Source organism: Pseudophryne corroboree, chromosome 5 (genome assembly GCF_028390025.1).
Source record: "Pseudophryne corroboree isolate aPseCor3 chromosome 5, aPseCor3.hap2, whole genome shotgun sequence".
Classification (NCBI taxonomy): Eukaryota; Metazoa; Chordata; class Amphibia; order Anura; family Myobatrachidae; genus Pseudophryne; species Pseudophryne corroboree.
Genome location: NC_086448.1, coordinates 414,899,534 through 414,926,310, shown reverse-complemented (window position 1 = coordinate 414,926,310; position 26,777 = coordinate 414,899,534). Strand labels below are relative to the sequence as shown.

Genomic DNA, 26,777 nt, shown 5'->3' with positions numbered 1-26,777 from the left:
AGATACATAGTAGGAACTTTCCAACATCCATTATGACTCCTTGAGCCCAGTCTCCTAAACCGGAGAACCAATTTCGCGGGTTCAACCATGACACCCAACTAGTCAGCTCATTACCTACAGCAGCAAGGGTGAGATTGTGTTTTCGACGAAATTCCCACTTCAATTGCAAAATGTCGTCCATCTTTTGGTCTATGACCTCTACCGGATCCTCGGTGCTATTTGTGATATACGTGCAACACTTTATGCCATACTGTGTTGCCAATGTAACACAATATCCGCCTGTTACTGCTGTAAGATAATTAAGAACCATCCTATGCTGAACTAGTTCTGTTTTGTAAGCTTGAAGTTCTCTTCCAGTGTATCTAAACGTGTCATCATACATTTCAGTGATATTATCTAACAAATTGGCGAGTGCGGAAATGTATCTATAATTCATCACTCCTCGAGCGGTACGAGTGAAATCTAACGCTACCAGAACCTGAATCCCGGTGGATTCATGGATAAGATCAGAGGCCGGATGCTCTAACCTTTCTGACAGTTGTCTTTTAACTCGGTGCTCGTAATGAGTGTGAGTATAAGGAGCTTGGGCACCACGGTGTATGTCCTTCATTTTGTCATGTGTAACAGTCATCACTTCAGGCAATACTTTTCCAATATAACACAATCCTTCAGAGTTTGGGGCAAGCCACTTGTACGCCTTTCTCCCGCATATGAAATATGCATCATCGGGGAGAACATAAGGGACGGAGAAGGACATGATCATGTTACAAACCTTCCAGGTGAAATCTCCTGACCCTAATTCTTCCATCTGCTTAAGGCACGTATCAGTTTGTACGATATGTGCACAGTATCCTGGTGATACTTCTCCAACTCTAGTAATCCTATTTCCTAAGGTATATCGATACCGGAAAGATTTTCCTCTACTGGCTATGTGGCGTACCAGCTCTGTATCTGTAGGCATTCTATCTGCTCTGTGTGAAAAGGTCATGGTAAGGTTGCTCCATGACACTTCCCAATTTCCCGGCTTACGGGGATTGGAGATATTAAAACATAAGAGGGACCTATCCACATGGTATTGGTGGAGCTTCAAACTAGGAGGGCTGGAGATGTTAAACCTCCGGTCCACCGGTCTCCCACCACTTAGCTCAAGTACCTCCCCTAACGTTAAAGGAAATGGTACTAGCCCTGATTTGCTGTGACCCTGAGGTACTTGAGAGCATACCCAACAATCTGTTTGGTTTAATACGTTACCCACTAAGGAGTGATAGTCACTCAATGGATGCCGGTCCATATGGATATTAAAACTGGATTGGCATTTCTTTATGCATCCATCTTCAACCAAATTATCACAGAGCCTACAGATACAATTTTCTTCAGCTAACAATCCATCACAATTTCTTCTATCGGATCGTTTTCTGATACTCGCCTTTGCTTGTTGGTTTGGTTGATCTTGGAAAACTACGCCTCCATCATCATAATCGGAACCCATTCCAGATCCTCTCTCGACCTCTATGGTACTCTCGCCGGAACAGACTGCTCTGGTCAACATCATGGTTTACATCAAAATCCGGATCACAGTCTCTTGGGGCAAGTCCATCTTTGAGGAGGAAACCGAGAAGAATGAGAAGGGGGAAAAAGAAATTTTAAGGGAGAGGGGATGGGAAGTGGAGAAAAACAAGAAAAGGGAGAAGGGAGTCGACAACTGCTTTCGGTCTTCAAGGCTCAGGTGCCGCCTCAGTCCTCCTGGAACAGACACTCCAGTGATACAACCTCTACCGTCTGTTCCTTATCACGGGACTTCTCTGGATCAGCAACCTTTTTGCAGTGGGATGAATGGACCCAAGTCTCTCTCTCAGCAACCTTCAATGCTGTGGTGCTAGTCAATAAGACCTGGTATGGTCCTTCCCATCTATCAATAAGACAACCTGAGCGTAGAAAATTTCGTATCATTACATAATCCCCAGGTTCAATGTCATGACAATTATTATCTGGTAAATCAGGAATCACCAACTTCAGATTATCATTTTGACTCCTCAACTGCTTACTCATGTTAATTAAGTATTTTACAGTTACTTCATTGTTACATTTCAAATCATCCTGAGGGTTAATCATGACATGCGGTTGTCGACCAAACAAGATTTCAAAAGGAGACAGATTAAGAGGGGACCTGGGAGTGGTTCTGATGCTATACAAAACAATGGGTAAAGCTTCTGGCCACGTCAATCCTGTCTCTGCCATTATTTTACTCAATTTATTTTTAATAGTGCTGTTCACTCTTTCGACCTTCGCACTCGCCTGTGGACGGTACGGAGTGTGCAGCTTGCTATCAATTCCCATCAACTTACACATTCCTTGAAAGACATCACCTGTAAAATGGGTACCCCTATCACTTTCAATGATTCTAGGGATACCATATCTACATACAAACTCCTGCACAATTTTCTTAGCTGTAAACATAGCGGTATTTGTAGCTGCTGGAAAAGCTTCGACCCAATTCGAGAAAACATCTATACATACAAGTACATATTTCAAATTTCGACATGGGGGTAATTGAATGAAGTCAATTTGTATTACCTGGAAAGGGCCGCCGGCAGGTGGGATATGGGATGGTTCTGTAGGTATTGCCTTTCCAATATTCTTTCTCAGACAGGTAAGGCATGACATTGCTCTTTTACTCGCATGAGAGGAGAATCCTGGGGCGCACCAGTATGCTCTTACCAATTTGCACATCCCCTCCTTGCCTAGATGAGTCAGCCCGTGAGCTGCTTCAGCCAGACATGGAAGATATGCCCTGGGGGCCACTGGTTTACCATGTCCATCCGTCCAGAGCCCTGAGGACTCCTGGCCATATCCCTTTGCCTTCCAGACTGCTCTTTCCTGTATGGAACACAAATTCTGCATCTCACACAACTTTTGTGTGTTGATGGTATTGAATACCATCAGTTGTGTGGTGTCTGTCTGTATGGGGGTAGCAGCTGCAAGCTTTGCGGCCTCGTCTGCTCGGCTGTTACCAAGGGATACTGGGTCTTGGCTATATGTATGTGCTTTACATTTGATAACAGCCACTCTGTCGGGTTCCTGTATCGCTGTTAGAAGCCTTTTTATATAAGCTGCATGCGCTATCGGTGTACCAGCTGCCGTCATGAAATTTCTGAGGCGCCATAGGGCTCCGAAATCATGTACTACCCCGAAGGCGTATCTAGAATCGGTGTAGATATTGGCTGACTTACCCTTAGCCAATTCACATGCTCTGGTTAGGGCGACCAGTTCAGCAACCTGGGCTGAGTGAGGTGGGCCTAGCGGTTCCGCTTCTATGGTGTCTTGGTCATCTACGACTGCGTATCCAGTACACAAGTCTCCCGAGTCTGACTGTCTATGACAACTACCGTCAGTGTAGAACGTGAGTTCTGCATCTTCCAGTGGATTGTCACTGATGTCAGGCCTTGCGGTAAAATTTTGGGTCAAATATTCCATACAATCATGGGTATCTTCCTTTGCATTAAATCCTCCTTCCCCATCACTCTCACCTTCCACCCTTTGTGTCTGACCAGGCACACCTGGGAGAAATGTTGCAGGGTTTAATGCACTGCATCTCCTTATGGTGATGTTTACTGGGGCCATTAATGCCAATTCCCATCTTGTAAACCTTGCTGATGAGACGTGTCTGGTTTGGGCAGAATTCAATAAGGCAGATACCGCATGCGGTGTATGGATTGTGAGGTTGTGGCCTAGCACGACATCTTCGCTTTTTGTCACTAGCAATGCTATCGCCGCAACGCTACGCAAGCATGTGGGGAGGGATCGCGCTACTGTGTCTAGCTGAGCGCTGTAGTATGCGACTGGCCTGCTGGCGTCACCGTGTTTTTGGGTTAGTACACCTGCTGCGCACCCAGCACTTTCTGTTCCGTATAGTTCAAAGGGTTTCCCATAGTCTGGCATACCTAGTGCTGGCGCCTGCGTTAGGCACTGTTTGAGTCTCTCAAATGCTGTTTCGGATTCGTCTGTATGCGAAATCCGATCAGGTTTGTTTGACGAGACCATTTCCTGCAGAGGTAGCGCCAATATGGAAAACCCTGGGATCCAATTACGGCAATACCCACACATTCCTAAAAACGTCCTGATCTGTTGTTGGGTTTGTGGCAGTGTCATGTCTCTAATGGCTTGGATTCTATCAGCGGTCAGGTGTCTCAGTCCTTGTGTTAGACAGTGTCCCAAATATTTTACCTTAGTTTGGCATAATTGTAACTTGTCTTTGGAAACCTTGTGACCTGTGTCTGAAAGATGAAACAGGAGCTGTTTCGTATCCTTCAGGGATGCCTCCAATGAATCAGAACACAGTAGTAGATCATCCACGTACTGTATCAACACTGATCCACTCTCCGGTTGGAAAGACTGTAAACAATCATGCAAAGCCTGAGAAAATATACTTGGACTATCTATGAAACCTTGGGGTAACCGAGTCCACGTGTATTGGACTCCTCTGTATGTGAATGCAAACAAATATTGGCTGTCAGGGTGCAGAGGTACCGAAAAGAATGCGGAGCAGAGGTCAATAACAGTGAAAAATTTGGCAGTGGGAGGAATTTGCATTAGGATGACAGCTGGATTAGGCACTACGGGGAACTGACTCTCAACTATTTTGTTAATCCCCCTTAGATCCTGCACTAGCCTGTAACCCCTCCCCCCACTCTTTTTAACAGGGAAGATGGGACTATTTGCTGTGCTGGACGTTCTTACTAGAATGCCCTGTTGTAGCAAGCGCTCTATTACTGGGAAAACTCCTAACTCCACCTCTGGCTTCAGAGGATACTGTGGGATTTTTGGAGCTATCCTACCACCTTTTACTTGTACAACTACTGGAGCTACGTTTGCCATTAATCCAGTGTCCTGTCCATCTTTTGTCCAAAGTGACTCTGGTATCTGAGATGTCATCTCTTCTACTTGGGATGGGTTCCTATTTGTCATAATGGAATGTGACATTAATTTTGATGGGGAGTCTAACATGTCTCGTACTTCCTGAGCGTGATTCTCAGGGATGTCCAAGAACACACCTTCAGGAGTACAATAAATGACGCAACCCATTTTACATAGTAAGTCTCTACCCAGGAGATTAGTTGGTGCCGATGCAGCCAGCAAAAAGGAATGCTTGGTATGCAAAGGCCCTATTGTAATCTCGGCTGGTTTGCTAACAGGGTAGTGCTGGACTACTCCTGTTACTCCCATGGCTGGAACTGTCTTACCAGTGGTTCTCATGCCCACTGTCGAATTTATCACTGACTTGGCCGCCCCTGTGTCTACAAGAAAGTTTAAAGTTTTTCCAGCTACATTGATTGCAATCTCTGGTTCACTTCCAAGACTGGCAATCAACTTAACTGGCTGCAGATTACAGGTATGGCCACACCCCTAGTGGGTATGTTGACCTCCCTGAATCCCGCTGGCAGCAACAACTTGTGAGGGAGTTAGCTGGGAACTACCAGAGGCATGCCAATCTCTGTTCGGGGGATATCTTTTTGTTTCCCCTGTATGTGGCTCAAAACTCCGCCTCTGTGGACCCTGCTCCCAATGTCGTGTGTCGTGTCGTTGTCTAGGGGGTTGAAAAGATCTTTGTACACTCTTTGTTCTACATTCTCGTGCATAGTGTCCCGGTCTGTTACAAGAAAAACATGTTATTACACTTGCCTTACCCACAGGATTCGGTGGTACATACGCAGGCTGCCTTGTGGTCAGCGCCTGTATACTTACTGACATCAACTTATCACTTTGCGACTCCCTGTGCCTAGTGATGTTTCTGTCGTGATCAATAGCAGCCTCTCTCAATGTGGACACCGACAGACCTCGCCAACATGGCTGCGTGGTCTGTACCCTAGCTTTTAATGTTTCTTTTAAACCATCCATCAGTACAGATACTGCTACTTCTCGATGGTTTGGGTTGGTCTTAATGTCTTCTATACCAGTGTACTTTGCCATTTCTAATAGTGCCCGGTGAAAATATTCTGTTGCCGTTTCGGACTCCTTTTGCTTAATGGAGAATATCTTGTTCCATTTAACAACGGCTGGGAAATACTCCTTTAGCTGTAAATTTATCCTTTTTACATTATCCTTGTTGTACACGTCTGTAAGCGGTACATCTTTATCCAATGCACAGTCAGCTAAGAATTGAGTTGCGTCAACATTGGAAGGTAAACAAGCTCTTAGCAGTATCTGCCAATCCTTGTTGTTGGGTTCTACAGTGTTACCTAGATCCCTGATGTATTTTTGGCTAGCAACTAAGTCCTTCCTGGGGTCAGGAAATTCGGACACTATAGTTCTTAATTCCATTCTGGAAAATGGAGTGTACATGGCAATGTTCCTTATGGGAGTGGCTCCAGACACATCTGTTTTTCCATTGGGAACTGCTATTACCCTTACAGGAGCAATTCTAACCGCCTCTTCCTGTGTAGATTCTACTGCTTGTTGTGGTACAATTGTTTCAGTGTAGTGCATGGTGCCGTACTTACCCGTTGACACGACCTCACCTATCCCTCCGCTAGGGGCTTTCGCTAATCTCGTGGGTGTTGCTGTGCCTACTGTGGTCTCTGCTATGGTGGCCGCAAGAGAGAGAGCTGAAATTGATGCTGACTCGTCTTCTTGATCACATTCCTGAGGAAAGTTCAAAACAGGGTACAACTTGCACGGGTTAATAATTGCATGAGTTACTTGGTTACCATTATTTACATTTACAGGGTTACTAAGTGTTTGTGTTTTACAACCCAGTGCGTTTCTCTCCGCAATCAACTTCTCTCCTGCTATATATGGTGGAGGAGGAGCTGTGGCTATCAGTTTCCTTACTGCCCCAGATCCCGCCGCCAGAGCCAAACCTCTCTGTATCTCACCTTCCTGGTGCCATAACTGTAAATAATCATGATGCTGAATTCGTCTCTTTGTTGATTTTATGAGACATATCCTCCTCCTTAAATTTTGTAACACTTCTGGACTGAAGCTACCTATTCTTGGGAATTTATCCCTGTCTTGTACAGTCATTCTCTCCCATTCATCACATAAAACCTCTGTGTGACTACCGTATTTTTCACACATGATGTATCTTGCCGACCCGACTGGTCGGTTCTCTGAATCAACCCGAACTGAGGTTGATCGCCCCCTACCTGAACAACTGGCCCCCATAGTCTGCAGGTGTTGCTTACTACTCCTGTTGATCTTTAAATCACGGTCTTCAGCGAACCCTTACAGCAAACCAAATTATTCAAAAATAGGCCGGCGGTGGCGGTTTACCGAGTACCCCACTCACTCGCCCACCTCGACCAATACGACCTGATCACACCGACGTGGTGCTGGCGTACTCGATACAGGGCCCTACCAAAAGAACCTTCGGTTTACTGGAACATATGAGGGTTACCCGCAGGACACTTACTCTTTCCAGTAAAGGTGGGGTTGTTAGATAGTTCCTGAGTGACCAGCGAACTTCCCTTTAAAAATAAAAAATTACACAAATCACGTCAGAATGTACAAATAGCGTTTGTGACCACTTTACTCTAATGGTATTAGGTCAGATTACTAACTACTGCACACAATTACGTGCGGTCCAATCGTTCAGTACATAAGCACTACCTGTTATGTACTGAGAGATTTAATGGAATCGATGTTTCCGGCCGCGATTCCTTCAGCATGAGCTTATGGCCTATATGGGTTCTGCACCAACACCCCAGGCGTTGTGCCTCTTGTACCTTTATAGCGGACCTTTTAGTACCTTGTGACCTCCTGGTCTTGTTACCTTATGACCTCCTGGTCTTGTTACCTTATGGTCCGCTATACTCTAATGCTCAAATATTATTTAACCAGGGATGCCTCCCTAGCCACCGTATATGTCACTTACACGTATGTCCCTTGACGAGTACCCGACTTTCCTTTTGGTTCAACCTCTAAGTTATATAAACTTATGTGATAAAAACACACTCACTCAACACATGTACACTTTTGTTTCTATATCTATTTCTGCGCAGAAATTTTTCTTCAGTCCAACTGTGTTACCAATTAGGAGCAGGATCTGTTAAACTAAATTTCAGATTTTTCCAAAAATAGATTTGCGTTATTTACCGCGTCGCGTTATCTACCGCTGTGCGTTACTTATCGCCTTTGCGCTAATTATCGCTTTGCGCTAATTCACCTTTTTCGTGACTTTGAGCTACGTGGGCGTAACCGGACGCTACGTTGCGTAATGTACGCTGCGTGCGTCTGCCTTTGGATTGCGTACGCAAGTCTTTTGTTAGGGACACGTGTACGCAAAACAAAGATCCACCGTAACACAATTTCTATTTTTATCAATGTAGATGATCCCTGATCATCTACCGCACACCACACTGACTGCCTTATCTCCCAGACAAGCCGTGTGTTGGTCTATATTTTAACTATTACCTCTACTATGAAATAACAGCAAATCTCTTTTAGCACTTTCTATCAACTATAAAAATTGGCAAACAGGAATAGTGATATACGAAATTGAAAAAGAAATGCAGATATATATGTATGCGTGCGTGTATACGCAAGACAGAAGAGAAATAAACAGTTTTTTTAAAAGACACAAGCGTTTTGTTCTTACTTCCGGTTCCCGGATTCCTTCAGCACTCTTTATCTAAGCGAAGCAGACGCTTATCCCGTCAGCACTGCGAGACAACCTCCCACCCTTTGCTGGGGGGATAATGTCTGCTGATCTACCTAGTGCAGATATGAGAAGGATAGGACGAGCCCCCAATTGACAATGCTAAATTCCTTTGTCGTATAAACAACCCTTTGTGAAGTCTAAGAACACTGTACGCTGTTTGCTTGAGAAGTACCGTAAGGGTACGCTATTTGCGTAACGATCGCTCCGCCGTAGGCGAGACGCTCAAGCGTCACGTTCGCTCACGGCCCAGTGATCACAGGACACGTTATTGGTTATGACTAGAGTAATGATTCGCTATGGCGTAGCATACGCTCGAGACCACGAGGAGGTCACCAGCGGCGCAGACGCTCACAACGCTATACCTTAATGTTTAAACCTTATACCAATGAAATACACAGAATAACTTAATGTGAATACAGGGTGTAAGTGCAACCTTGTGTAACCTGACTAACTACAAAGCTGCTTGAGCGTCACCGACGCTCAAGTGAACACTTAACACTATAGAAAATACACAGATACTGGTTTAGGGTCCAAAGCCTATTAACTGTATTATATCTAATATACTTGTAAAAGGGGATAACAGTACAAATGATACACTACAATATAACAGAGACTTCCTAACCTAAATACAATACTATCTAATACAATTCAATACTAGTCTAGGGGTGATGTGAGAGAAACGAGAAAGAGGGAGAGAGAGAGAGAAGTGGAGAGAGATGAGAGAAATTGGCTCACAGTAAGACAATGATTACGGAGAGAAACTTACGCACAAAGGGAAACGATCGCATGCGCCTGGACATCCAGCACCCGATTTTCAGCAATGAGAACCGTTGAAGAGTGAGAGCTGGATGTGGTCGGCCTGCCTATTTATGCCCCACACACAATGCAATCTCATAGTCCCTACAATCCCATTGTCCATTGGACGTCGGAATTCGGCCCTGTATCATAACAAAAGGTCATAGGGTGATTCATACAGGTGGGCTGTGCCGATTTCAAACAGCTCAGGTGGGTGGGAAACTAGGTTTCCCGCCGCATACCTGAGTATGCGTAAATAATAGAAATGGACATAAGCTTCTTATGTCCATAACTATTCGCACGAGCGATTAATACGCTCCAAACCAACACCGGAATATTGCTAATTAAATACTCTTCCGATGGGTACCAAACACTGCTGTATGATTCCTGTCAGACCCTTCGTACAATACAAAGAGGGATTCCTCAGCTCAGGGACATTCTATATTAACCAAACTTTCAGAATCTATCAAAGGGATCATGATCTACAAACTACATTAATTATGAAAATATGTAACGAATGAGTCGCACGCTACGACTACATAAACTCTACCGTAAATACGCATACCGCGCCTGCGAGTGCACGCTATTGCGGGTATGCGCCTTCACGGGAGAGCGTACGCATGCGCAGCGCGGACCAGTGTGCGGTGCAAATATGGCAACGTGCATAGAGATATTTTTCTGACTTTGACACCATACATCAGGAATCCTGGGAAAATCTGGGAAAGAAATTCACACCTCACAAGAAAATGCTGGCTCGCTATCCCCTCGCTGCGGAGCTAAGTAAGAATTGGGAAACCACCACCACCGGTGGATTCGCAAGTGGCGCGGCTGGTGGTTTCCTCAGCTCTATCTGTAACTACCGTCACTTCTCTGAAAGAGCCGACGGATAAGCATGTGGAGGGTTGCTTAAAGGCGATTTACACCCTAGCAGGAGCTGTGCATCGGCCCACTATTGCAGCTACTTTGGCTGCAGAAGCTTTTGAAGCTTGGGCTCAGGCGGTGGAAGCGGAGCTGCCTTCCAACTTTTCTGATAAAGCTAGACAATGTCTCTCGTATATTGTCACAGCCTCTCATTACTTTAAGGAGGCGGCTTCTGACGCCGGTATTCTGGCGGCCAAGGCTTCTACTAGGTCCATTTTGGCTCGCCGGATTCTATGGTTACGGTCCTGGTCTGTGGATCTAGATTCTAAGAAAACCCTGGACGTGCTCCCTTTTAAGGGAGACATTCTTTTTGGAGAGGACCTCAATAAAATAGTGGCTGACTTAGCGTCTGTTAAAACAGCGTGTCTACCTAGTACTGCTCCTTCTGTGCCGAAGGTTAAAAGTACTTCCTTTCGTCCTTCAGGGAAAGCAAAAGGTCAGGCGTACTCGAAACAGGCTCGCACTTCCAAAACCATTAAGCCTAAACTTAAACGTGCCTGGGCTGCCTGTCAGCCAGCTTCCAAAACTGACAAGCCTGCTGCATGACGGGGCGGGCCTCCCTCTGGGGGATCCCAGGGTGGGAGGCCGACTCCTAGGGTTTACCCAAGAATGGTTGAAGACCACTTCCGACGCCTGGGTACGGGAAGTCGTCACTCAAGATTACGCCATATTCTTCAAGAATCGTCCCCCTCATCAATTTTGCCTGACAGACGTCCCTTTGGATGAGATAAAGGCAAAAACTCTTCATTCGGTGGTACAGTCCCTCTTGGACACAGGAGGGGGTAGTACAGGTGCCTTTGGCTCAGAGAGGCAAGGAGTACTATTCACCGCTGTTCCTAGTCCCGAAACCGAATTGGTCCTCTGCCCATTCTCAACCTCAAGTCCTTGAAATCTGTGAGAGTCTCCAAGTTCGTATGGAAACTGTTCGCTCTATTGTTCTGGCCTTGGAGCCAGGGGTCTATATGGTCTCCCTGGACATACAGGATGCTTACCTGCATATTCCTATTGCAATGTCGCATCAGCAGTACCTGAGGTTTGCTGTGGGCAACCTCCATTATCAATTTTGGGCTTTACCTTTTGGTTTGACCACTGCTCTGCGAGTCTTCACGAAGGTCACGGCGGTAATGACGGCTGTGCGCCGCCGTCAAGGGGTCAGGATCCTCCCGTATCTGGACGACTTGTTGATCCTGGCAAATTCCCCAGAAATTCGCCTTCGTCATTCTATATTTGACGCTCTAGTTTCTGCAAGCCCACGGGTGGCTCATCAACTGGAAGTAATCTTCCCTTGTCCCTGCTCAGAACATGGTGCGCCTGGGGGCGTTGTTGGACATTCACAACCAGCGGTGGTGGTTGTCTCAGGAGAAGGTCCTGAAATTTCAGGACAGGATTCAAGGCTTCCTATCTCGTCCACAAGTGTCGATACACTCTGCATTGCAAGTGCTAGGTCTCATGGTGTAGGCTTTCAACATGGTGGAGTTCGCTCAATTCCATTCCCGCCCCCTGCAGAAACGGATTCTTACCAAATGGGATGGCCTGCCTCACCGGATCAGGTCTCACATGATCTCCTTATGATCTCTGGAGGTCCGTCTGCCACTGATTGGTTGCTGTTTGAGCAGGGGTCGTCCCTTCTGGATCTCAAACTCTGTCCTTCTGACGACGGATGCCAGTCAGAGAGGTTGGGGCGCGGTGTTGGAGCAACACTCCCTTCAGGGTCGGTGGACCAGGGAGGAGTCTCTACTCCCGATAAACATTCTGGAACTGCGGGCAGTGTTCAATGCACTGAACTTGGCCCAGCATTTAATACAGAACAGAACTGTTCACGTACAGTCAGTCGGACAATGCCACCACAGTGGCGTACATAAGTCATCAGGGCGGCACTCGAAGCCGCATAGCAATGAGGGAAGTATCAAGTATTCTTCAGTGGGTGGAATGCCATCTGCCGGCCGTATCAGCAATGTTCATTCCGGGGGTCCTAAACTGTGAAGCGGGGGTCCTAAACTTCCTCAGTCGTCAGGATGTACACGCCGGAGAGTGGAGCCTCCATCCAGAAGTATTTCAACTCCTAAGTGACAAATGGATCCTCCCAGATGTGGACCTGATGGCTTCTCGACACAATCACAAGGTTCTGGTCTTCAGAACAAGGGATCCTCAAGCAGCGTTCGTGGACGCACTGGCAATTCCATGGAACTTTCGGCTGCCCTACGTGTTCCCTCCGGTGTCACTTCTGCCCTTTCGGCGGTAGCTCTCTCAGGTACTGTGTCACAATTACATAGTGAACTTGCTGCAATGCGTAAGTCTCGTGAGGCTGCTGATTTCAAACAGGTGTTCAGATCACCTTCCTCTTCTGCTGCTGAACTGTCTTGGGTTGCTGGTCTTGCTAAGTTGGTATAAGATCTGACAAAGCTTCTAGATCCTTCTATGAAACAGTCTAAAGCATCTTTACGACATATAAGGAAGAGGCCTTTGCCTCAGGTCCTACAATCGTTTGAGTCAGGGGAAGAACTCATGTCCCCAGACGAAGTAGATGAGGACGATCGTGAGTTAGGTGAGATCTTTGAATCAGAGGATTTATCGCCTCAGGATTCCGCACATGGGGTAGAACCCCTTATTTTGGCAGTGTGACAGATGTTAATCATATCTAGATGGGCCAAGTGGTTCTTATCTGCCGTCAAATTCTATGTTTCTATAAAGAATTAAGGTTCAAAAAGGGTTGAGATTGCTTAAAGGATAAAAAAAAGGGGGGGGGGGGGCAGACTAGATGGGCCAAGTGGTTCTTATCTGCCGTCAAATTCTCTATTTCTATCTGACACAGTAGCATCGGATTCGCCAGACACAACCTTGTTTTCGAAAAAGCAACGTTCGTTGGCCACCTATCCTTTCTTTCAAAAATGCGATGATCAACCGTCGAGGCTTGAAAAAAACCTTGATAAGGGTTTTCAGACGTCAAAGAGATTCCAGGCAAATTACCCTTTTCCAACCTCGATGATGCAAAAATGGGAATCCCCCACTCAGGTGGATGTAACACTTTCAAGGCTGACAAGGAAGACTGTGTTACCAGTCCCGGGGGCTGCAACTCTAAAATACCTGTCTGACAGAAAATTAGACACTACTTTAAAGTCAATCTTTATGGCGGCTGGAGTGTCTCTTAGGCCGATACTAGTCAGCTCCTGGGTCAATAAGGCAGTAGAACACTGGGCCACAAAGTTAATCAAGGATCTACAGGCAGGGGTTCCTGTTGATGAACTGATTATTTTGGCAGAACACATTAAAGAATCTGCAATTTACTTAGTTGAAGCTGCTAAAGAGATTGGTCAGGTTAATTCCAGAATATCTGCATCTGCTACCGCAGCTAGGAGAGCATTGTGGCTGCTTAATTGCAGGTGGATGCAGACTCCAAGAGGGCTGTAGAAACTTCCATTTATCGGAGAGTTCCTTTTTGGTAAGAAATTAGGCAAGTGGATTTCTCAGGCCACGGGAGGAAAATCTACTTTTTCTCCCATCTCCAATTACATATACAATACTTCCCTATGCGGGGACTTCCTTTTGCTCCTTTCGAACAGCACAGACCTTTCGAGGAAGAGGAAAGGCTACACCACAACGAGAGAGAGCACGTGGTAAACTGCAACCAGTTGCCCGTCGCAAAGAACCTAAACCTACAGAAAAGACTGTACATAACTGGCTCCCCTCTCACCTGGGAGTATCCACAGTGGGGGCCTGCCTTTCAAAATTTTCAGGACGATTGATTGCGCCTGTCCACGGATCTGTAGGTTACAATCTCGTATCCATGGCATACAAACTAGATTTTGAAGTTTTATCGCTAGCCAAGTTTTCATAACCGTTTTGCCCGTAGCACAAGACAAAACAATTGCCCTCCTGGGGGCAATACATTTCCTGGCAGTTAATGTTGGTTCCACTTCACCAAAGGAAGCAGGGTTTCTATTCAAATCTTTTTCTAGTTCCAAAACCGGACAAATCGGTAAGACCAATCCTGAATCTAAAGTCCCTGAATCAGTTTCTGGCTTATTACCAATTCAAGATGGAATCGATCACTTCGGTCATCGCAAGCTCAGAATCCATGGAATATCTAGTATCCCTGGATATAAAGGATGCCTATCCACATATTCCGATTTGGGAACCCTAACAAGCGTTTCTCAGATTTTTGAAACCGGACCATTTTCAATTCAGAGCCTTACCGTTCGGACTGTCTACAGCTCCCAGAGTATTTACTAAAATCATGGCAGTCATGATTGCTCATCTCAGGTTATTGGAAGTTGCAATCATCCCTTACTTGTAGGATCTGCTAATAAATGCACCGTCTGAAGTTCATCTCCAGGAGCATGCTCTGTTAGCTTACAACATCTTAGTAAGACACGCTTGGATAATCAATTTCAAGAAATCAAACCCTTTACCGTCACAGCGTCTTCAGTTTCTAGGGATGATACTGGACACAAATGCTCAGAAAGTCTTCCTACCGGAGGACAAAGCACAGAGTATCTGCCTTATGGTTCAAAAACTACTCAAGCCAAGGACAGTTTTGATACACTCGTGCATTCGCTTGTTGGGGAAGATGGTTGCGGCCTCCAAAGCGCCCTACAGTTCGGTCGATTTCATTCCTGTCCTTATCAACTGGACCTATTGCATCAATGGTGGGGGTCTCGCATTAACCCTTCATAAATTGATATGTTTAACTCCTCGATCCAGAGTGTCACTTCAGATGGCTTCAGATGAACAACTTCACAGCCGGCAGGAGATTCAGAATATGGATTTGATTGGATTGTTCTTACAATAGATGCCAGTCTCCGAGGATGGGGTGCAGTGGTACTGGATTCGCAGTTTCAGTTACTGATAAATGTGTTAGAGCTGAGTGCAATCTACAATGTGCTACTGGACGGCGTCCACTTTCTTCACTCAAGGGCAGTAAGAATTCAGTCAGACAACGCGACTACTGTTGCCTATGTAAACAAACAGGGCAGTACTCGCAGTCAAGCAGCAGTGCAAGAATTTGCACAGATTCCATGTTGGATTGAACGCAACAATGTCATTCTTTACGCTGTGTTTATTCCGGGTGTGGACTACTGGGAAGCCGACTACCTCAGTCGCTAGGCTCTTCATCTGAAAGAATGGGCTCTACACCCAGAAGTTTTCGAAGCCCTAGTGCGATGGTGGGGTTGCCCACAGATGGACATCATGGTATCCAGACTGAATCATCAACTTCCTCGGTACGTGTCCATTACACGGGATCCTCAGGCAGAAACTGTGGGCGCTGTAGCGGTTCCTTGGCCATACAACCTTGTCTACCTGTTTCCACCATTTCCACTGCTTCTTCAAATTCTCAAGAAGATCAAGAAAGAATTGGCCACGTTTATTCTGGTAGCAGCAGATTGGCCTTGGAGAGCTTGTTTTTCCGACCTGCGCTCCCTTCTGGTGGACGATACGTGGCCACTGCTGCTACGTCAAGATCTGATACAACAAGGTCCTTTGGTTCACCCAGATTTACTGCCACTGCGTTTAACGGGTTGGCTATTGAGGCCGCCATCTTGAGTTGGCACGGGATTCCGGGTGCTGTTATTCCCACAATGTTGCGGGCTAGGAAACCAGTTACAGCAGCACATTACCATCACATATCGCATTCTTATGTGGTTTGATGCGAACGTCACAGCTTTCCGACTGGGTCCTTTTGACTGTCCCGGTTTCTACTTTTTCGTCAAGCAGGGTTGGATTCCGGACTCCTCCTGGGATCTCTGAAGGTTCAAGTTTCCGCATTGTCAGTCTTCTTCCAGCGCAGATTGGCGCTTCTTCCGGAAGTTCAGACTTTCTTGCAAGGAGTTCTAAGGCTACAGCCTCTGTTTGCGCAGCCCACGGCACCTTGGGACTTGAATCTCGTGCTTGTTTTCCTCCAGTCTAGTATCTTTGAGCCTCTGGAGGAGTTAGACCTCAAATACCTAATATGGAAGAATGTCTTTTCACTGGTATTGGCTTCTGCTCAGAGGATTTCCCAGTTGAGTGCTTTGTCCTGCAAACTACCTTACCTCATCTTCCATTCGTCTTTTCTCTCGAAGGTCGTTTAGGCTTTCCATATCAATCAGCCGATTGTGATCCCGTCAGGATGATTCTGTTACTCCTTCCACACTTGATGTAGTTCGAGCTTTGAAGATTTATGTCGCCTGAACAGTGCCCTTATGAAAGTCGGATGCTTTATTTGTTCTTTATGATGCACCCCACTGGGGGTGGCCAGCTACAAAGCAGACTTTGGCGCGATGGCGTCGTATGACTAATCATCAGGTTTATCTTCAAAAGGCTCAACGGCTGCCGGTGTCCATTTCTGCTCACTCCACACATTCTGTAGGGGCGTCGTGGAGCCACCATGACTCAACTCTGCCGGGTGGCAACCTGGTCTCGCAGTCATAAATTTGTTACGTTTTACATGTTTGACAACGTTTGCGATTTCTGCTTCTAGTTTTGGCTGTCTTGTGTTGCAGGTTCCTCAGCGATCTCCCGCCCAGGGGAGAAAATTTGGGACGTCCCTCGTGTCGGCATGTTCCAGTGTCCCTGGCTGACTGAGAAAATTGGATTTTGGTATTTACCGATAAATCCTTTTCTCTGAAGACACAGGGGACACTGGACGCCTGCCCAGCGCTGTCCACCTGCCTTTGTCGTTGTTCAGGTTTGAAAGTGTTAATTGTTCATGTGTGTTTTTCTCTCCTCGTTCTAGTGTTATCTACTCCTCTTTGTCTCGTCGCCTCTCCGCTAATTCTTAACTGATAGGGGATAGAGGGAAAGGAGCTTTCACACTTCTTTAAAATTTAAAGTGCCAAACTCCCTATAGCCACCTGTAAATACCCAGTGTCGGCATAGTCCAGTGTCCCCTTTTGCTTCAAAGAAAAGGATTTATCGGTAAGTACCAAAATCCCATTATTTCAGCACCGTATATATTTTCAATAAAAGCTAAAATGGTTAAGTCCTGTCTTTGATCAGGAACAGTTACCTGTGACTACCCAGCTGTTGGTGAACTGCAGAATCTAGCATTCCTTACGCTGTTGTATGGCACAGTGTACTAGGGCTTGTACTGTAGTTCAAAAACTGGCAAGCTGTGTAAGGCAACTCCTGAATTATTCCACAATGTATCATTCAGAGCAGAGCTATAGAAACCGGATCACAGGGGGGAAGGTTGTTACTTCGACATCTAGGAATGATTTCATTAATCTCAAAGGCTGTTAGTTTTAAGATCAGCTTCAAAATGAAGAAGCAGATGAAATGTAAAAGACTACCTATTGCAGGCATTTGTAATTTAAAATTTGTACTACATAAGTTTGGCTTTTCTGCTTTTGTAGGTCAGAATTGATGAATATGATTATTCTAAGCCACTGCAAGGACAGCAGAAGAAGCCTATTGAAGAGCATTGGCGGAAACACACATTGTCAAATGTTGATAAGAATGGCAAGGTAAAATCACTTTGTAAAATACCTACTGAAGTGTAGGAAAGCTGGCCAGTTCATATTTCTTTTTCATCCACTAGGGGTCACTGGAGTACTCTTGGGGTGTGGATGGTGCGATAGCAGGGATAGGCACATTTAAATATGTAAATATGTAACCCTCCATACTCCCCAGAGACGTCAGTGTTTTTTATGTACCTCACGGGATAGCACATCGTGGACTCAGCTTCCAGATATTTCTTTTTATTTTTACTTTTTCTTTTTTAACCACAGCCATTCCCAGCATATTAAGAAGCTTGGGTCCGGGTCTGTGTGTGCTGCTATTGGCAGAAGAGGCTTGTCAGCACTCATAGAGGTGTCCCGCCATAGACCTATATCAGCTCTGCTGATTCAGCCTAAGGCTGCAGGAGCTGGACAGCGCTTGCATCTAGAAGCACCGTCATAGCCTCCACTTCGAGGCATGCAGGTAAGGAGCGGGCAGGCAGCTCACACTACCGCCGCTCCGTTGTATATTGTAATTGCAGCGGAAGCAGGGCGGTCAGCTCATGCTGCCGCCCCGCCATGTGAAGATCCACTGTGTAGTGCTGCCTGGCCCCCAGCCCAGCCATGGTCAGCCATGGTCGGCCACGCTACCACCGCTATGCGCCCGCCTCTTCCCTGTGTATACCTGCTGCGCTGCTCCCTTGCCCAGCCGCTGGGCGCCCTCCGCTTCCCACACTAACCGCCAGCGCCATCACGGTAGCTGAAGGGGAAGACGGCCACAGACAGTTCCAATGGCTGCAGCAGCTTGCCTCTCCCTGCTCATAGTGCTTCACTGTCCTCTGCCACGTCCCGTCAGCTCCACTCCCTGTATCTATTAGCCAGAGGGGCTTACAGCCGCGGCTTATAGGGGACAAGTGGCAGAGAGGTATGATCCCTAGCAACGGGATCTAAAGTTTTTATGGGGGATTGTCTATAAAACACTGCTTATCTCAATAAGGGAGTATTTGTATATCTGCAAAAGTACTTCTATTATATAATATATATTTATATATGCCAAGGTACTTATATTTTACATACATGCAAACTGTGCTTCTATTGTACATAGGCATGTGTACATACAGGAAAACTGTGCTTCTATTATACATAGGTATGTGTACATATAAAACAATGGGTAGCACATGGCTGGATGCCATTTTAACACAACTTCCTGGTTCTTCTTCCAGTAATTTGGTGTTGCCTACAACACTTGGCCACTGGCTGGTACAGGGGTGTTCGTAGAATTTCTGTAAAGCACATATTTCACAGATTTTCGTGTGCCAGGGGCAGTGCACTTCTGGGTTATACATACTTTACTTAAACGTGGGGACTTGTCTTTCACTGTATACCTGTCTCTGTGCAGGATTAGTAATGCTAATGCAAAATAAGTAGCTTGTCAGCAATGTCTGTGCAAGTGTTACCTGATGGATCCACTTGCACAGTGTGTCTTGTAAATACGAGTCCAAATGCGGACATCTACCTTGATCCTCCTTGGGCGATGATGGCAGGTGTGATGACTGAGTTAAAATTGTCCGCTGTGCGAAAAGATCGTAAGGTGGCGGCTACATCTGATTCTAGGTTATACCTTCTGATCTGCCTTAGTGAGCTCAGGATATGTCAGGAACTTTGTAAGGTTAAAAAAGTCCAGGTCTAGATCAATTCCTAACATTAGTCATCGTTGGCTGCATGCTTTACCAGTTTCAGCTGTGTTGCATTCTAAGGAACAAGGCCCCCAGTCAGATAGTGAAGTTTTTGATGACCCAGCCATTGATAATCTCATCGGGGCTGTACGCCAGGTGGTAAGTTTTACTGACACTAAGGAACTTCCTTCAAATGATGAAGTTTTATTTGCTAAAACACAGCGAGCACCTGTGTGTGTGTATGTGTGTTTTCTTTATTCAGATTCTCTTAATAAGTGGTTGTCTATACCTAGATGGTTTCTAACAACCCGTCTATGGCAAGTAAATGGGAGAATCCACTAAACAGTGGATTCCCCTGTGTCAAAACTTTCCATGAAGTTACCTATTCCAGTCCCAGCTGCAAGTACTCTTAAAGACCTGTCAAAAGCATAAGCTGGAAGCTATGCTAAAGTCAATGTATACAGCAGTGGGGATGTTGCTTAGACCTGCTTTCATTGGTGTTTGGAAGACTGTAGTTGCATGGGCAACGCCATTTAAGTGGGCCTACCGGATCTTCCCTTAGACCAGTTTCTACTTCTTGCTGATCACATCTGTGAATCTGCTGAGTATTTAGGTACGGCTTCTATGGAAGCTTCACTATTTGCGGCCCGCCGGACACTTCGCCAACATTCTTGGCAGGCAGAGGCAGAGTCAAAACAAGGAATAGAAGCATTGCCTTACACTGGCAATATGTTATTTAGTCCTAAATTGGAAACATGGGTTTCTCAGGCTACTGGGGGAAATTCTGTTTTCCTGCCATTGCCGCACCAGTTCCTAAAAGAAAATATGCTGGACCGGCGTTCAAATCTTTTAGACCTCAGTCCTTGCGTGGCCATGCTACAGAAACCACTATACAGAGTAGACGTGGTAGAGAACGTGGTCAGGACACAAAGGCCGCTGACCAGCCACTGGCATGACGGGCTTCCAGCCCATCTGAGATCTTCAGTGGTGGGAGCACGCCTTCAGATGTTTCACTTTGCGTGTTTCAGACATCCACAGATCGGTGGATCCGCAATTTAGTGTTCAAAGGTTGCAAAATATTGTTCCATTGTCTACCACTAAGGCGGTTTTTCAAGACAGACCTGCCTGTGTCACAAGACAAAAAGGCGGTTCTGCAAACCGCAATTCAATCTCTCTTAGATTCAGCAATTTCATTCACACCAACACTGTCAATGTTATTATTCCAATATTTTTGTAGTACCAAAGCCGGACAGCTCGGTCACACAGATAGTGTATCTAAAGGGGTGCTGCAGTGGTGATTGCAGGTTTACAACAACAGGAATTCATCATTTCAAGGATGCTTACTTCCACCGCATCAGGTGTCCTTTAAGGTATGCAGTACAATAAAACCATTATCAATTTCAGGCATTATCGTTTGGCCTCTCATCGGCGCCTCAGGTATTTACAAGGGTGATGTCGGTGATGATTGCTCATCTCGGATTCCTGGAAGTGATAATAGTTCTGCACTTAGACAACCTCATCAAAGCTCCGTCTCAAAAATACTCCTTCAACATGCCTTACTGACATAAAATGTACTAGTTCAGCACTGTTGGATTGTCCGCTTCAAGAACTCAAATCAAGCCTTGTTCCATCTCAAAGAATTAAATTCCTAGGAATGATTCTGGATACGGTGATTCAACGATTTTACCTGCCGCAACAAAAAGCACAAAGTATTTGTAGAAAACTGGTACAGTTAGTGCTGAAACCACGGACAGTCTCGGTGCATTTGTGCATTACACTGTTAAGAAAGATGGTGGCGTCTTTCAAAGCACTTCAGTACGGAAGATTTCACTCATGTTCTTTTCAACTGGATCTTCTTCCACAGTGGTTAGGCTCTCATCTACAAATTCATCAAAGGGTGCGGATGTCTCTAAGGACCAGAGTATCACTACTCTGGTGGCTCCACTTACACAATCTCACTGTAGGAAAGGGTCCGGAGTCTGAATTGCATAATTCTGACGACGTACGCAAGTCTCAGAGGTTGGGGAGCAGTGGTCCTACATGGTCAGACCGAGAAAGTTTACGGTCAATAAATGTCCTGGAACTCAGGGCAATTTACGATGCACTGAGACAGGCAGTTCACATACTCCAGTGTCAGACTGATCAGACAACGCAACGGCAGTCGCATACATGAACAAACAAGGAGAGACTCGAAGTTGCATACCATGCGAAAAGTTGCTTGAATCCTAAATTGGGCCGAGCATCACCGGGTGATATTGTCGGCAGTGTTTATTCCAGGAGTGGACAACTGTGAAGCAGAATATTTCTGCCATCAGGATTTTCATCCAGCAGAATAGGCTTTGAAGCCATAGGTATTCCAGATGTTGGTCCAGCGGTGGGGTTCCAGGTGGATCTAAGGGCATTTCGCCAAAATCATCAAACACCCCAGTACGTGTCCAGGACAAGAGATGCAGTGGCAGTGGATGCTCTCACCATAGCGTGGCCGTACAGTCTCGTGTATCTATTTCCACCATTTCCGCTGCTTCCTCGGTTGTTAAAGCAAATAAAAAGAGAGAATTCATGACCATCATACTAGTGGCGTCTCATTGGCCTCGGAGAGCGTGGTTTTCAGATCTCCGCGGGCTACTCGCAGACTATGCGTGGCCGCTTCCACTACGTCCAGACCTACTATAAGTGTTTATTCCTTTACCCCGATTTTAGCGCCGCTGCGTTTGACGGGGTGGCTGTTGAAACCACTCTCTTAAGATGACGTGAATTCTACAGTCGTTTATAACCAACCATGTTACGTATTAGGAAGCCAGTTACAGCAGCTCATTATCACAGGATTTGGCGAGCTTCTATAGGATGGTGTGGTGTGGAAGTTTCTGACATCTTCTTTCAAGTCAACCCGTCTTTTGCCGTTTTTAAAGACTGGGTTAGTTGGAGGGCTACGTTTAGCTACACTAATGGTGCAGGTCTCTGCCTTGTCAATTTTTTTTTTTTTTTATAGACGTTTGGCTCTATTACCAACAGTTCACACTTTCCTGCAAGGTATCCTTAGAGTTCAACCTCCATTTATACCACCTACAGCGGCATGGGACTTGAATCAAGTTTTAGATTTTTTTTATTTTTTTATTTTTTTGCAGTCTTCAAATGTTGAAGCCTTGCAACAAGTGGATGTTAAGTTTTTAACTTGGAAAACAGTGTTTCTCCTAGCCTTAGCTTCGGCAAGGCGTGTTTCAGAATTAGGTGCGTTGTCATGCAAAACACCGTATTTGGTATTAACCTCTTGAAGGGTTAATCGTCCTGTTCCCCGCTGACAAGACCCCGAGCTCCTGAGGGAGCAATTCGTAAGCCCCACCACGGCGAGCGTACATTCCCGCAGCACGCTGCCACCACTAACAGAGCCAGAAGAAAGAAGAGTGATGAGTACTAAGTTGGGGTCCCGTTAGCAAAGCCTTAAAACGGTTCTGTCTCCATTTTAAGCACAAATTACCTCAGCCAGTATAAAAAAGAGTGGGAAGATTGCGTGCCATCGAACGGCTTGGCTTCACTATGAGAGGATCCAGCAGCTCACCAGCGCCATTTTCCCTCTGCAGTGGACACAGACGCTGACTGACAGGGACGCGCAGCTCCTCCGGTTTTACTCCAGATTACTTCAGCGGTACCAGGGGGTCATAGTAGGGGGGGTGGGGGGGGGGGGCATTATTAGTGTACTAAGTCCCCAATCTGTGTCCTTAGTCTGCGACCCGGCTAAGCTTGGCATTAGCGATAAGGGCGCAGTGTGCTGGCTCCAAATACCCATGTGTCTCCCTGGAAGGGCTCTTTGTGGGTTAATTGTGTTTTTAACCTTTGTGTGTGTGCTGTCGCATTGACAATATGTCAGTCAAAGAGTGTTTCATGTACGACAGAGTGTTCCCCTTCCCCAGGGAGCTCACAACTATGTACTATGTAACTATGTTCAGCGGGGCTGAACCAGTGTGGCTGGATTCCCTCAAAGAAATTTCTAATATCTCTAATTGTCCCGCAGTGGGAAAGAGACGCAATACTTAAGATAGTCTGTGGATGAGATTATGAACAGAGACTCAGTCACCAAACAAGCATCTCAGCCCCTTGCCATTTGCCCACCCACAAAAACGAACTATGGCCCATATCCTGCAGTCTAACTTTGATGCTGAGGGGTCAGACATGGAGGAGGGGGAGGTGGATTCAGAAGGGGGTGGGGGTGGGGGGGGGACGCTGTTCTTACACTGGGAATTCAGGCTCTTATAGAACCTATGAAAGATGTGCTACAAATTCCTGATGAGGTGACAGAGGAGTGTGAGGAATCTTATTTTAATGTAGAAAATAAGTCCTCAGTCACTTTTCCTGTGTCAAAGGAATTGAATACCCTGTCTGTAGAACCGTGGGTTAATCCTTATAAGAAATTTCAAATCCCTAAAAGGTTACTCTCATCTTTTCCTTTTCCTCCTGAGGATAGGAAAAAATGGGAAAGTCCACAGATAGTGGATGCATCCGTATTCAGGTTGTCACGGAAGATTGTGTTACCCGTCCCTGGTGCAGCCTCCCTGAAAGACGCAGCTGATCGTAAGATTGAGAATACACTCAAATCCTTGTACACAGCTGCTAGGGTAGCTCAGAGACCCACTATAGCATGTGCGTGGATTACTAAAGCCATTGCTAAATGGTCGGGTAACCTTGTTGAAGGGTTGGATTCATTATCTAGGGGGGAGATTGTGTTGCCCCTGCAACATATACAGGATTCTGCAAACTTTATTGTGGAAGCCATAAAAGAAGTAGGTTTGCTTAATGCACGCACCACTGCTATGGCAGTGTCAGCACGCAGGGGCTTATGGCTACGCCAGTGGACTGCGGACTCCAGGAAAGGCGTGGAAGGCATACCCTTCACAGGAGAGGCCTTATTTGGAGATGAACTGGACAAACGGATCTCCAAAGCTACTCCGGGTAAGTCCACATATCTTCCTTCTGCAGCTCCCCTAACCAGGAAGACCTACTCTGGACCTACCCTACAGTCCTTTCGGACTGCCAAGTTTAAGGGCAAAGTCAGAGGATCTTTTACTGCCAACAGAGGCACTAGAGGTAAACCACGCAAACCAGTAACTGCCGGTTCTCAGGAACAGAGCTCCAGTTCTACTTCCTCAAAGCCTTCTGCATGACGGTGGACCGTGGCCTGAGCAACTGGCAGGTGGGAACCCGACTAAGAAATTTCAGTCACATCTGGACAGCATCATGCCAGGATACCTGGGTCATGGATCTTATTCCCAGGTCTACAGACTGGAGTTCCAGAAGCTCCCACCTCACAGATTCTTCAAATCAGGCTTACCAGCTTCACAAGAGGCAAGTATAACTTTACATGATGCTATTCAAAAACTGGTACAGACTCGGGTCATTGTTCCAGTTCCACCTCATCTGCCAAACAAAGGGTACTATTCCAACTTGTTTGTAGTACAGAAACCGGACGGTTCAGGGAGACCGATTTTGAATCTAAAATCGTTGAACCCGTACTTACGAGCGGTGACCTCGGTTCTGGAGGAGGGGGAATTCCTACTGTCTCTGGATATCAAGGATGCGTACCATCACATTCTGATCTGGCTGCCTCACCAGGCTTATCTACGCTTTGCACTACAGGACTGTCACTACCAGTTCCAGGCCCTGCCATTTGGTCTCTTGACGGCACTGAGGATGTTCACCAAAGTGATGGCAGAGATGATGTTTCTCCTTCGCAAACAGGGAATGAACTTAATTCCGTACCTGGCCGATCTTCTGATAAAGGTTCCGTCCAGGAAAAGGTTGTTGAGCAGCATTGGTCTCACAACCAAACTACTCCTGGATCACGGGTGGATTCTAAATCTCCCGAAATCTCATTTAGAGCCAACTTGGAGGCTCCCATTTCTGGGAATGATACTGGACACAGAGTCACAGAAAGTTCGTCTTCCATTGGAAAAGGCATTGGTAATCCAGTCGATGGTTCGAGATGTCCTGAGGCCAACCTGGATATCGGTGCATATATGCATGCGCCTTCTGGGGAAAATGGTGGCCTCTTACGAGGCCTTCAGTACAGAAGGTTTCATGCGAGGCCCTTCCAGCTGGATCTGTTGGACAAATGGTCCGGATCGCATCTTCACGTGCACCAGAGGATCTGTCTGTTGCCAAGAGCCAGGATCTCCCTTCTGTGGTGGCTACAGACTTCTCACCTCATCGAGGGCCGAAGGTTCGGGATTCAGAATTGGATTCTGCTAACCACAGACTCAAGCCTCAGAGGTTGGGGGGCGGTCACCCAGGGGGTGCAATTTCAAGGAAGATGGTCAAGTCAGGAAGTCGTCCTTCCAATCAACATTCTGGAACTCAGGGCTGTATACAACACCCTTCTACAGGCCCCATTTCTCTAACGTCCTAGTTGATGCTGGGGACTCCGTAAGGACCATGGGGAATAGACGGGCTCCGCAGGAGACATGGGCACTTTAAGAAAGAATTTAGATTCTGGTGTGCTCTGGCTCCTCCCTCTATGTCCCTCCTCCAGACCTCAGTTTGAATCTGTGCCTGGACGAGCTGGGTGCTGTTCAGTGAGCTCTCCTGAGCTTGCTGTAAGAAAGTATTTTGTTAGGTTTTTTATTTTCAGGGAGCTCTGCTGGCAACAGACTCCCTGCATCGTGGGACTGAGGGGAGAGAAGCAGCCCTACTCTCCGCAGGTAGGTCCTGCTTCTTAGGCTACTGGACACCATTAGCTCCAGAGGGATCGTACACCGGATCTCACCCTCGTCGTCCGATCCCAGAGCCGCGCCGCCGTCCCCCTCGCAGAGCCGGAAGACAGAAGCCGGGTGAGCATAAGAAGCAAGAAGACTTCGAAAGCGGCGGCAGAAGACTCCAGTCTTCACTGAGGTAGCGCACAGCACTGCAGCTGTGCGCCATTGCTCCCACATACTCCGGTCACTGTAAGGGTGCAGGGCGCAGGGGGGGGCGCCCTGGGCAGCAATTAGGACCTCTTGGCAAAAGTTTTGCATATATACAGTTGGGCACTGTATATATGTATGAGCCCCCGCCAAAATATTGTACATTAAAGCGGGACAGAAGCCCGCAGCTGAGGGGGCGGGGCTTCTTCCCCAGCACTCACCAGCGCCATTTTTTCTCCACAGCTCCGCTGAGAGGAAGCTCCCCAGGCTCTCCCCTGCAGATACACGGTAGAAGAGGGTACAAAGAGAGGGGGGGCACATAATTAGGCGCAAAAATCATTATAACAGCGGCTACTGGGTTAACATTAAGTTACTGTGTTATTCCTGGGTTATATAGCGCTGAGGTGTGTGCTGGCATACTCTC

General features: G+C 46.5%; 1 protein-coding gene across 1 annotated transcript in view; it reads left to right on the top strand.

Moving 5' to 3' along the window:
- Positions 1–26,777, top strand: part of SDHA (succinate dehydrogenase complex flavoprotein subunit A) — a 294,640-nt gene that overhangs the window by 252,971 nt on the left and 14,892 nt on the right. Inside the window, exon 14 of the mRNA XM_063922780.1 lies at positions 17,704–17,814. Coding sequence (XP_063778850.1) covers positions 17,704–17,814 — 111 coding nt within the window. The remainder of the gene's footprint in view (positions 1–17,703; positions 17,815–26,777) is intronic.